Source organism: Hydra viridissima, unplaced genomic scaffold, assembly GCF_058129835.1.
Source record: "Hydra viridissima isolate aposymbiotic clone 2 unplaced genomic scaffold, HvirCarnegie_v1 scaffold_8, whole genome shotgun sequence".
Classification (NCBI taxonomy): Eukaryota; Metazoa; Cnidaria; class Hydrozoa; order Anthoathecata; family Hydridae; genus Hydra; species Hydra viridissima.
Window position 1 is genome coordinate 11,260,800 of NW_028324307.1, and position 12,515 is coordinate 11,273,314.

The 12,515-nt window shown below is 30.0% G+C and overlaps 2 protein-coding genes across 3 annotated transcripts; one reads left to right on the top strand and one right to left on the bottom strand.

Annotated features, from left to right (window-relative positions):
• LOC145193108 (uncharacterized) lies at positions 1 to 2,589 on the top strand. Its single transcript, XM_080070502.2, has 2 exons — positions 1 to 854; positions 968 to 2,589. Exons 1-2 carry the CDS (start codon positions 260 to 262, stop codon positions 1,039 to 1,041), a joined length of 669 nt encoding a protein of 222 aa, XP_079926628.2. The 5' UTR covers positions 1 to 259; the 3' UTR covers positions 1,042 to 2,589.
• A 4,191-nt stretch (positions 2,590 to 6,780) lies between these two features.
• On the bottom strand, positions 6,781 to 12,029 carry LOC145187000 (uncharacterized). 2 transcript variants are annotated; one of them, XM_090095537.1, is made up of 3 exons: positions 11,788 to 12,029; positions 7,665 to 8,381; positions 6,781 to 7,511 (listed from the first exon to the last, which is right to left on the bottom strand). In XM_090095537.1, exons 2-3 carry the CDS (start codon positions 8,041 to 8,043, stop codon positions 7,327 to 7,329), a joined length of 564 nt encoding a protein of 187 aa, XP_089951663.1. In that variant the 5' UTR covers positions 8,044 to 8,381; positions 11,788 to 12,029; the 3' UTR covers positions 6,781 to 7,326. The 2 variants fall into 2 exon arrangements, with proteins under 2 accessions (XP_089951663.1, XP_089951664.1); XM_090095538.1 differs by lacking the exon at positions 11,788 to 12,029 and having other exon boundaries at positions 7,665 to 8,445.
• Positions 12,030 to 12,515: the final 486 nt, after the last annotated feature.

Here is a 12,515-nt window from a genome sequence, read left to right on the forward strand (position 1 = left end):
TTGGTTTTGAAATCTTTCATCATTGTCCGAGAAAGAAAAATCAGTTTAAAGTTTCTAATTTTATGCTTATTTAATAAGGTCAATAAACTAAGAGTTTTTTTTTCTTTCTCAAAAAAACTGTCTATTTTGGTTATTTGTTTTACAAATAGTACATACAAAATATTTTAGCAAAAAAATAATTAACTAAAAAATTCCGGGAAAAACCTGCAAACAGTTTAGAAACCGTTTTAAAAGAACAAGGTGTGCGTCATTTTTCAAAATGCCTAACCAAGCAAAAACTCATGAAGACAACAGGAAAACTGTCTGTTTTCTCTGTATGAACAAAGCTAACAGGCAGCTGACTGATTTTATGATTAAACGCAGTCAAGAAATTTTGGGCCAAAGAATCAACTTTGAAGACCAAAGAATACCAATTGGAATCTGTGAAAACTGTCGAGTAAGTCTCAGAAGAAAAGGTGAAGGGAGAGATTTCCAACTTCCTTCCTTGCCAGACTATCAAAACATAAAGATCCGTCCTGCAACAAGAGAATCAGCATGTGATTGCTTGATTTGTAGTGTGGGAAAAGCAAAATTCAGAAGCCCTCAGATAAGTGGAGCAACAAACACTGCCAGTCAGCTTATAGAACAGCCAATTGTTGAGGAAAGATGTTCAGCATGCTTTTCATTGATAGGAAGAGGCATCCCTCATGTCTGTACTAAAGCAATGTTACGACAGAACTTACTCGAAGTTGCAGAAAAGGACAAAAAAGCAGCAGAAAGAGTGGCTGTTTCTGTAATTGCCAACAAAGTTCCTTCCCCCCATGGCACTGTCCGTCTCAATCAAGGAGTAGGAAGACCCTTTCCAGTAACTCCAGGTAAAAACTGTACTTTTTAAACAAAAAAAACTTTTGTCAAAGGGCATAGCAATAAAATATACACTATGAATTTCGGAAATGATACAATGGTAACTTTCTGTGGTTTTTTGCAGGTCCATTGCGACAAAGAGAATTATTTCCTTCATCTACACCCACCTTGACTGCACAACATCTAGTACAAGTTTAAAACCAGATTGGTCTTTCAAATAGAGGAATGAATATGCTTGCTTCAACTCTAAACAAAGTAGTTCCACAGCGTGTTGTGGAGAAAAATTTCAGAGAAAAGTTTGAATCTCTTGAAAAGCAACTTTCTGACCTCTTTGTCACCTCAGAATTTACTGATACATCCAAAAGCACTAGCCAAGAGTCTAAACATTTATTGGTGTACTGCAATGAAATGGAGTCATTAAGAAACACTGTTGCTGAAGTCAGAGGCTCTCAGTCAGACCAGCTTATTAAGGTTATGCGGGTTCGTGTAAGTTTCTTTTGGTATTATGAGCTTAGAAACACCAGATACTTCTCCTCCATCAAAGAAACCTCTCTTTAAAAATTTCAAAGACTCTGGAGTGAAGCGTCAACTTTTGGTGGCCATTGCAGAAAATGTCTCTGAAAACTATGACAATGTCAAACAAATCCTGGATAATTGTGTTTAGAGAGAATGTCTTTTGTGTTGTCATGCGACATGAAGCTTGCTAACATAATTTGTGGCTTGCAATCTCACTCTAGTGCACACCCTTGCACCTGGTGTGACACAAAAGGCAAGGGACTTTCAAAATGTTGTTCACCAGCCAATAATAAGACTTTCTGATGATACTCTTGTCCTAGATTTTATTCCTCCTATGGAACTTCACCTTCTTATTGGTGTTGTGAACCACCTCTTTAAGAACTTCTGTCAGGTTTGGCAAAATGCAGATGAGTGGCCAAAGATGATCAACATTCAACAACAACCTTTTCATGGAGGACAATTTGCTGGCAATGAGTGTAGAAAGCTTTTGAGAAATGTTGACTCACTTCAACAACTTGCAGAGAAGCATGCTTGCTTTTTGGCATTTTCATTTATTGAAACCCTCAGAAAATTTTATGCTGTTGTTCATGCCTGCTTTGGGAATATACTCCAACAGAACTACTGTGAGCTTATTGAAGAGTTTAAAGCTTCCTATCTCAACCTTCCAAACACAAGTGTTACCCCCAAAGCACATGCTGTTTTCTTCCATGTGACACAGTTTATTGATCACCACAACCACTCTCTGGGCATCTTTTCTGAGCAAGCCACAGAGTCACTTCACCACAACTTCAGTCTTCATTGGCAACGTTTCAAGAGGCCAGCCATCCATCGGGATTATCCCAGGAATCTTCGAAACTGTTTGATCGAGTATAACAGTAAACATTTATTTTGATTTCTATTTGTGGAAGAGACATTTACAGTTATTAATTACATATGCTATGTAAGAGTTTAATAAAGGCTTGCTTCTTAATCAATTGAGTAGAATAATTTTGTATAAGTATCTGGAATCATTAACGTTTTTCACAGCTTGAATTTCAAAGCTGAAAGTAGAAAACTGTTTGTCTTTCAAGAATAGTTTGTATGTATTTTTTTTGGTTTTGCTTTGTTTAGAGTTGCAAACACATTATATGTTGAAGAAATTTATATGTTATAATAGAGAACAAGATTTTTTTAAAGAAATTATTTTTTTGTAAAATTTTTATTCTGAGCAATAAAATTAAAAACTTTAAACTGATTTTTCTTTCTCGGACGATGATGAAAGATTTCAAAACCAACTCTAGTGTTATTCTACACATGTGTACTCTCAAACCTCCAAAGGGTTTTCTCGGGACAAGAGGTTCGAATTAAAAGTCATTTCGTGACACTGTGTGAAAACATGGATTTTTACTAGGATTTCATAATTTAGGGATTGTTTGTTGTAAAGATGTTTAAAAAACTCAAAATTTAAAAAGCGTTAAGTCTCGAAGAATCAAACTAATAAAATAGCGCTGCGAGTACAATTAAGGAAACTAGATCCTTAATTGTACCGTTGTAATCCGATATTGTACCACTTTCTTGATTTCAATTACTTTACAGCTTTGCAAATATTTTATGATTTTAGATTTAAGGGACTTAAAGAACTGATTAAAAGGAACAGTTTTTATAAAATCAGCAATTGGAAATATTCTGATATAACATAACATAACACCTAACTGCCCATAATATAAAGAAATGAAATTTTTTATTTAATAAACTCTATGCAACTTGAATTTTTTTTTCTTCTGGTATCACCACATATGGCACAATTTTTATTTAAATTGTATGTTTACCAATGGGTTAGCTAAGATTAGAATAGAGGAGGAAGGTAGTTATTAAAGAAAGTTATACTAAATAATGTAAAACAATACTATATCTGTTTTAAAAACAACCACACTAAATATTGTAAAAAAAAATACATAAAAATAATATTTTTGGCAAATGTTTCAGATATATTGTGTCTGTTTTTGATTAACACCTGCACAGCCATGTTGACACCAGCCTTGACATATTGGTAAAACTGAACTAGAGAGTGCATCTTTTTAAGGACTGCTTGTCAATACAAAAGTAATACTAAAATTTTTATTTTTTTTGTTTAAGTGGTGAAGTTCGTATTGTAAGTATGGATATTTCTCTAATTGAAATCTCAAAAGGGTTTTGTTAAACTTTACACACGTTTTTTTTAGCGGTCAGAATGGTTGCGTCGGTACAATTTAGGACATGCCTTGAGGTACAATTTACGCAACTAATCTGACATACAGTTAATTAAAAAATTTGACAACTAAAAATAAGATTTTTTAAATTCTAAGTATTTATTTTAAATTTAGATAAATTATGCTTTAACATAAGTACACTGAACAAATCATATCTTCTGCTTTTTTAAGTGAAATACGCTTAGCCATAAAAACCTAAAATAAGAAATCTTCAATAACAAACCAACAAGAGCTTATTCTGGGCTTAATGAAGTTGGATGACAAAAAAAAACAGTTGACTACTTAATTTCATTCAGCAAAGATAAAAAATAAGTTAAAAATTTTTTTGTGGGTTGTAAAAATAACGAGTTATGTTAAAAGTACAATATAGGCATCGGTACAATATTAGCAACCTTACCCTTTAAAATTTTCAAAATCTTTTTTAAATCATCAACCAACTTATTTAACCATCACCAACACTTATCCTAACCGTAAGCTATAAGCCTCGCATCAGCGAGTTTCACCAACGCATAGAATTAAAATATCAACACTTCAACATGTCCACCAACGATTTGAACGAAACATCGTCCATTCCACCTACTTTAAACCCAATAGACCTACTTGATAATTGGCAAGGTCCTTGTAGAGGACCTGTTTATCTGCCTAAAGTATGTTTATCTGCCTAAAGTATGCGACGCTATGATTTACTCTCTTACTTCAACTGTCAAAATACTACTCAAAAAAAGTAGTACTTTCAAAAGTTTAAGTTGTCGACAATGTTCATTTCAACTTCTTCAACAAGCGCATCGCTCACCCAAGAATCGCTCACCCATGGAATCGTTCACCTATGGAACGATGTTGTCAGTGCTATCAATGTCGACTGCTTCTAAGACTCAGTTTTCACAAAACTATTTTGAAATTTTAAAAATGTTGTATTGTTTTTTTGTTGAGATAATATGTAGTGCAGCTCAAGTAAAGTTTGTTTACTTCAATTCAAATTATTGTTTAATTGATTAGATTTTATCTGGCGAATTTCACAGAAATCTTGACACGTTTAATTTTGTTTTGATTACTCTTTTTTCCTTTTTTTTTTTTTTTTGTTGTGTTTAATTGTTTAGCTTTAAAATGTATTTGTGGTTGGTAACTAATGGTATTTTAAATAATCTTCCATTTATAAGATGTGGGCACATTATATTGAACTTATTAGAGGCATTGTTTGCAATAATTTTTATACAGTATTTAAAGGTATCTTTAAAAATAAACTACTTTGTTTGATTTTCACAGGCATCTGAACATTTAAAATAGTTTCCAGTAAAGATTGGATTTGTGTACAAATGCATTATGGGTAACCTTCATTAAGTAATGAATCAATAAGAAAAGCTAAGCACCACATGGAAATACCACATAACTGTTATGATGCAGCCGCAGCACAATATACAATAGTAAGCATTAAAAATTGTTAGGAACCTTCCAATGTTTTTAGATGGTCACCTACATACAGCTTTACATTAATTAAACTAGGGAGCTTAGGCAATTTTTATAGCCAATGTAAATCTTTTTTATTTAAAATGCATTGGATTCCTTAATATATTTTATTTTCAAAATGGTTTCAACCACTTCTGTAACTTATTTAGTTCCAAAGATATTCGTGTTTTAATATTTTCAATTCATATACATTTTATGAAATATTTCCTTAAAGTTTCTCGTTAAACTTTTGGCACCGAAAAAAAAAACTTTAGCTTTTTTTTTTCTTGCGTAAAAAGTTGCGTAATATCTAAAGACGGGGGAAATTTATAAAATTTCCACTTAGAAAGCAAAAAACCCACCCTATTAGACTACCAAAAACAAAAAAAAAACTGATTGACATAATAAATAAATAGTTGCAGAATCTATTTTTATGTGGGGACGAAAGAATTAGCTTAATTTACTTGTATATAAACAAAACTGAAACATTTAAAGTTAAATAACTTTATCAATTCTAAAGCAAAACGATGTCCCCAAAAAAATTATTGTAGTGCAACCTTTTCTAAAAAAATAACATCTATATATACATATATACTATTTATTTTCATGGGTGGGTTTTCATTCTTCGACACCTACATAAAATCATTTGTTGCGTTTTTTGGACGAAGTTTTTCAAAAACGTTCGGTATATTTTTTTCCGCGATAAAATGTCACATGACAAAACTCCCTAATTAAAGCAATATGCTAAAGATAGGTGAAATCAAAATAAGACTATGTTAAAACAATTTAAAACTGAATCTTAGCAATTTTGTTGCTAATGCTTATTCATTGAAATGCAAATCTCTTTTTTAAAATTTTCTATTTAGATTCCAATTTAGGTTTAAATTTTTAATATTTTTTACAAATGCCTTTTTTTGTGTGTGTAAATTTTAATGTTCTCGGCATGTTTTTGCGATTATGTATCTTTTAAAAGAACTGTAAATGCGTTTACCATAAATTGATCGGTGGACTTGTGTCTTTTTCTTGTTCTGGCCTTTTACTTGTTATAAATTTTCTTTGAAAATGCTGTTTAACGGCGAAACAAAAACAATAAATAACAATAATAACTTTGATACTTTTATGATAAGAAATTAGGTTTTAGAAGATAAGCTCTCTAGACGAAGCAAATTGCATTACTAGGCAACAGTTTCAAGTTCATTAAAACGTGTTTTGTCTGCAGAATTTTGTCAGCAGCCATGTTGAAAATAAAATTTATTAACAAATTTATATGCTAAATTTTTATGGCCGAGAGTAGTCGCAATTACTAACTGGTAGAAAGGATGTCAATTACATATGGAGTGACAAATAAGTATGGAAAATATTTATCCTATCTGCAGAAACAAAATGATAGTAATGCTTATCTAAAACAAAACTGAGTGTATGATTGTTCAAAAACATTTTGATAAGATTAGTGGTATTTGTTCACATTATTCAATATTAATATTACTTATCTAATTTTATTACCTAGAAAATTTGATAAAAATTCGGGTACACTTTTCTCTCTTAGGAGTAGGATATGTGATAAACCTTTAAATCTAAGAGATAATGGATTTTTATGGTGTAACAAGAGCTTTTATAAGCAAAAATTGTATTTTATATTCATTTTATTGTTTCCCCATTTTAATCGGTCTAAAAAAGTATTTTCTTTTGTTGATCAGATACCACAAAATAAGTTTCTACTAATGCTGAAGTCTAAAAAATTAGTAACATATTGCCTAAATGGTAATTGTTGATTATATGTAAACTATTATTGTTACTTAATAAAGTCGAGTAAAAGTAGTTACAATAATTACAAAAAATTTACAAGCAACACGTGCACACAACAAGTACCATTAACATGTACAAACAGTTAGGAACTGATCTTATTTTTAATCTTTTTTGTTGTTGTTGTTGCTAAGATAAAAGTGAGCAAGCTTTAGTTTATATGAATTTCTTTGAAAGCTCAACCTTTTCTTCAATTGGTCACTTGATCAATGAATTTCACTTCAAGAATTTTAAGCAAATCATTTCCAACTCTAGTAGCACAAAACACGTCATTGTCTCTAAACCTTTTCAGATCGACAATTACAGTGCGAATGATTTAAATACCAGCTTTTTGAATCAACCATTATCAACTGTTTTTAAATTTTTAGTAATGAAAAATATTGATGGACTTCTTGCTACATTTTTTATCATCAACCAGTTAAAATCTATTGGTTCAATTACAACCAGTTAAAATCATTTCAACCAGTTAAACAACCAGTTAAAATCTATTGTTTCAATTACAATATTCAGATAACTCCTTAGCTTCGCAACCCTTTCGGTAGCAGCATTCGTCCAAAAAATGTACATCAGTGCTGTAACCAGTATGAAATCGGTTCAGCCAGTTATTTTGTCTCGTGTTTAAAAAGTTTGACGCTTGCTTACCATTGATGATAACATCTCTTATTGTGGGATCGCTTTCTACAAAACGTGATTTATCAAATTTAATACTTCTCATATCAAATTATAAATAAACTTCAAAAACTTACACAAAAAATATAAAGCAGGATAAAAGTAATCAATTGACTGAAAATTTTATCAAATAAAATATCATGGACAAAAAAAACAGCCAACCTTTTTTTACCCACAAAGTTGGTTTTTTGTAAACTTTGCATAAGTATCTTAGTAGTGACATTAACGAACGATGAGAACAAACTCGCCATCCTCTGCTCGCTTGGGTTTTTACAACATCGTCATTAATTGAGATATTCTTTGTTATATTATCTTTAATGTCACTTTCTTTTTTTTTTGCAATAACGTTTTCGGCTTTTTTACCTGTAAATACGAATTTCCAATCTTCGTAGTATTTTTTTATTATGTTATTTATGCGTAAAGTTAATGCATTGACGCTTTCGCGTTTGTTCTGGAAAGTTGCTGTATCTATCTCAAGAATATCCCTTGCTTGGTAAATATTAAAAAAACAAAGAAGGATAAATAGTAAATTCAAATTCATGATATTCGTGTTAACAAATGTTTCCGTGAAAGATGTGACATCAAGTGAAATACTTTAAGTTGGTTAAAAATAAATTATGATTTCAACTGTATATACGCTAAAGGCTTCATTGTTGACTTGTGTATTTAAGTATAACAATTTACTATTTATATTTTAAAAAAAAAAAAAAAAAAAAATACAGCTCAAAATATTTACGTGTTGACCAAGTGAGAAGCGAATGCTTTATCATGCGACAACATTTACGTCTAAAACTCTGCTTCTCGTTGATTTTCAGTGTTTAATCCGTTTATAAAAAGAATTTGACGTTTGTGAAGGCGTCGTTGACAGATATTTCCTTTCTAAATAATAGGCAGATTTGAATGTACTAAATTTTTCACTAAATAGGATCACACATAAATTGCAAATATTAATCGTCCACAAACTTGTTTTCATTTTTAAAAGTGTACGCAATGCTGTAATTATCCTCATGGGATTTGGAATGAAATAACAATTTAAATACTTAATTAGATTTGTATAAATCTTTCAATCGCCTGTCATAAAGCAAAATCTAACTTTTTGAACATTAGATTGCATAGATGGTGTCAATCTTGTTCTCCTTCAAAAGCAATATGTGTGGCCATAAAAATAGAAAAAAAATTCTAAGCTCCGGGCCGTCGAAACTAAGGAAGGGATGACACAGGCAGCTTTTCCCACTCCTTCTCCTTAATGATATTCAGTAACATTGATTGACTGGTAAATTTTATCATAAAAAGTTTATTCAGCGCCAAAAAAATATGAAAATCATCTTACATTTAACGAATCTGAGTTTAGAAACCTATAATATTTTATAAAGAAATTTATTTATTATAAGTTCTACAATATTCTTTTTTTCGTGTTTCCTTAATTAAGCGCAAATGTAACTACGGCTCTTTGTACTTTGTAAATCCTTTTTATTTATTTTTTTGCTTCTCAAAGAGCTTCTACCGACCCCGAAGACAAAGTTTTTTTTTTTTAGTTTTTTAAGCGAAGAGTAGTAAAATAGCTTCAATTATTTCGATCAAAAAGTACCGACTGCGTCAATGATAAATTATAAGCCTTGTTAACATAACGACAACATTTTTTTAATCAATATTATAAAAACTAATATCAAATCTATATAACCATCTATGCAATCGATGATATAACATAAAACTGATGGAATTATCCTCAACCATTTGTACACAAAATTGTTCGTTTTCTTTGAACTTATTCAAAATAGGATCGAGGGGGGTATGTTTTTAGAAAAAACTTGTAAACTTAAACTTATCTGTTTATAACAAATTATGAATATAATTGTAAATATAATTTTATAATACAATTACATTTAATATTTATAATAATACTTTATGTTAAATTAATTTTTTATTTTAACAGTTGTACTGTATATTACATTTTTATCCTTACCTTGTATGTTTTAATTTTTTTATACATCTTAATTCTTTTATATTTAACTCTAATGTATTTAATTAAATTTTGTTGTGTTTTGTTGAACTTCGTTGTATTTTATAGTCCTACAACGTATTTGGTTCCATAAGTCATCACACGTGTTTAAGTAATTGGAGGGGGAAAGAAAAAATGTAAAGGGGATGTTGCTCAAAAATCTTCACGAGTATGAAAATGAAAGTTTTTAAAAATATTCAGAATTTAAATATCTAAAGTAAACGTAACATATGAATTAATACGAACAAGTGATAGGCATCGTGCTTAGCTTGTTGCGTTTGCCTCGCTAATGTTTTCATTAAGAATTTCGACAATCAGAAAATGAAACACATGTTAAATGGTGCCGCAAAATTGGAGCTCGAGCTAAAATATAATTTTTTCTTTATTTATGACAACTTTCTTTTTCTATGTTAACAAACACGAAAGCAATTTCAAAATTTTTAGCACTATTCACTATAGATTGGATAATCCCCTGTGTTTACTCTAATCTTTATCTAAATGAAGTCCAAATAACTCGGCTTCCTCTAGCTTATATCTTTTTTTTCTTAATATTTCACCAATTATAAAAAAATATCTTCCAGAGCTTCAGATCGGGTTTTTCTTGATATAGATACTACGGTATTAAAACACGGTATTATAAAAAAATATCTTAGGTATTGTAAAAAAATATCTTCAGGAGCTTCAGATCTTTTTTTTTTTGTAGCTGTTGCGAGCTTTAGCATACCTATCTACCTCATATAAATTTTAAAATTATTCTAAAGTAAGTTTGAAAACTATGAAATAGTTACAAAACAATTCTGAAATATTTCAAAAATAATGATTTTAGAATTACTTGTTTAAAAAAAAAATGAAATAAAATTTGCTTGAATTGCATACACTTTCTGAGTTCAATGTTTTACTTACAAGTCCGTAGCAACTAGGGGTGGTAATCGATTAACGATTAATCGATTAATCGATTAAAAAAAGTTAATCGTTAATCGATTAATTCTAAACGATTAATCGAATAATTTTAAAAATCATTTTAAGTGTTTTAATTTTTAAAGCCGTTTTAAAAATCAAAAAAATTTGGCGTTTTTTGACAACAAACTTTTATCTCGTACGCTGTGAAATGTAAACAAATAGTATACAGTAAAATCTCTCTAATTCGAATCTCCATAATTCGAAAACCTCTATAATGCGATTAAATGTTAAGTCACCATGAAATGCTTCAGACGCTTAAGAAGAGTCAACATTCTATAAGTTTTTCGTATCATTTAGAGCACAAACATAAAATTTTGCCAACCAAAGTCGTTTCATAAAATAGGTAACAAAGCTGAAGGGGTATTAGCTCGTTTAACAGCTGTAGATCGTATCTCTTTTGCAACTTTGGCGATTAGTAAAGATATTAAAAATGGCTGGAAAGCTCAAGGACTAAAAATCTTAACGATCGACATGCTGTAAAGGCAATTGTTATGAACTATGCAAACTCAATGAAATTAAAAATTACTCACGAGCTTCAGCAAAAAAAATTAAACGGAGAAAGATTTTCAATTTCTCTTGATTAGTGGACTTCAGGTGGAACTAGAAGATACTTGTGTCTTAGTGTACATAGCTCAGACAAAAGTCACTATGGTCTTGGAATGATTAGAATAAATGGTTCATTTCCTTCAGAAAGAGTAGTTATCATTGTTACTGATTTGTATTAAACGTGAAATGACAGTACTAGAAAGCACTGGAAAAAGGCCATGCTCTTTAGAAAAGTTTTACAACGCCATGCTAAGCCTTCCCCCATCTTCTATAGAAGCAGAAAGAAGTTTTAGTGCTGCTAGTTTGTTTATTAATAGGTTACGAACTAGTTTAAATGATGATACTGTTAATAACTTATGTTTTTTAAGATCACATCTGACGAAAAAAGAGAAATAAAACCTTTTTCAATAGCAATATACTTTTTGTAACTCGCCAAAATTCATTTTTAAAAATTAATCGAAAATTAATCGATTAATCGATTAATTTAGCTAAAATTAATCGTTAATCGATTAATTCAAAATACCGATTAATTTACCACCCCTAATAACAATAACAGTACAAAACAGCAGTAATTAGTAATAGGAGTCATCAAAAAATATGTAAATATTTATGTTAAAGAAACTTTAAATAAAATATTCTATTTATTTAAAGAGGTTTTTAAATCTTAAATAATCTTTCTTAACATATTGGAGAAATTATCTATATAAAAATTATTTAAAAGATCTCAACATTAAATTCAAAAACCAATATTCATTTCAGAATCATAGGGAGAATAATCACCTTCACCGAGTCGTTGATATAAGTTTAGCTGATACAAGTTTGACATAAAGCGGTTGAACAATGAAAATGGCCTTTGTTTCCAGACTATATATTCTTGTGACTAAGGTTCTTCACGGAAGCAAAAGTTGAATTTTCGATAAAAAAAAAAGTTTTCGAAACTCTATTTTTGTTTCGGTAAGTTCGAAATAATTTCAAACTAATTAATTTTGCATCGAAACGATTTTTTCATTTCGAAATTGTCAAATTTGTTTCGAAACATTTTTGCGATTTCGAAATTCTAAAAATATTACCGAAACGATTTTTTACCTTCGAAATTCTAAAATTTGCTTCGAAATGTTTTTGCGATTTCGAAATTCTAAAAATATTACCGAAACGATTTTTTACCTTCGAAATTCTAAAATTTGCTTCGAAATGTTTTTGCGATTTCGAAATTCTGAAAATAATACCGAAACGATTTTTTACCTTCGAAATTCTAAAATTTGCTTCGAAATTTTTTGCGATTTCGAAATTCTGAAAATAATACCGAAACGATTTTTTACCTTCGAAATTCTAAAATTTGCTTCGAAATGTTTTCGCGATTTCGAAATTCTGAAAATAATACCGAAACGATTTTTTACCTTCGAAATTCTAAAATTTGCTTCGAAATGTTTTTGCGATTTCGAAATTCTGAAAATAATACCGAAACGATTTTTTACCTTCGAAATTCTAAAATTTGCTTCGAAATGTTT

Bases quoted from the DNA above. Each gene is read 5' to 3' on its own strand.
- LOC145193108 (XM_080070502.2), top strand. From the start codon at position 260: ATGCCTAACCAAGCAAAAACTCATGAAGACAACAGGAAAACTGTCTGT. The intron at 855-967 runs GTAAAAACTGTA...GGTTTTTTGCAG, and splicing joins ACCCTTTCCAGTAACTCCAG to GTCCATTGCGACAAAGAGAA.
- LOC145187000 (XM_090095537.1), bottom strand. From the start codon at position 8,043: ATGAATTTGAATTTACTATTTATCCTTCTTTGTTTTTTTAATATTTAC. The intron at 7,512-7,664 runs GTTGGCTGTTTT...CACGTTTTGTAG, and splicing joins AACTTTGTGGGTAAAAAAAG to AAAGCGATCCCACAATAAGA.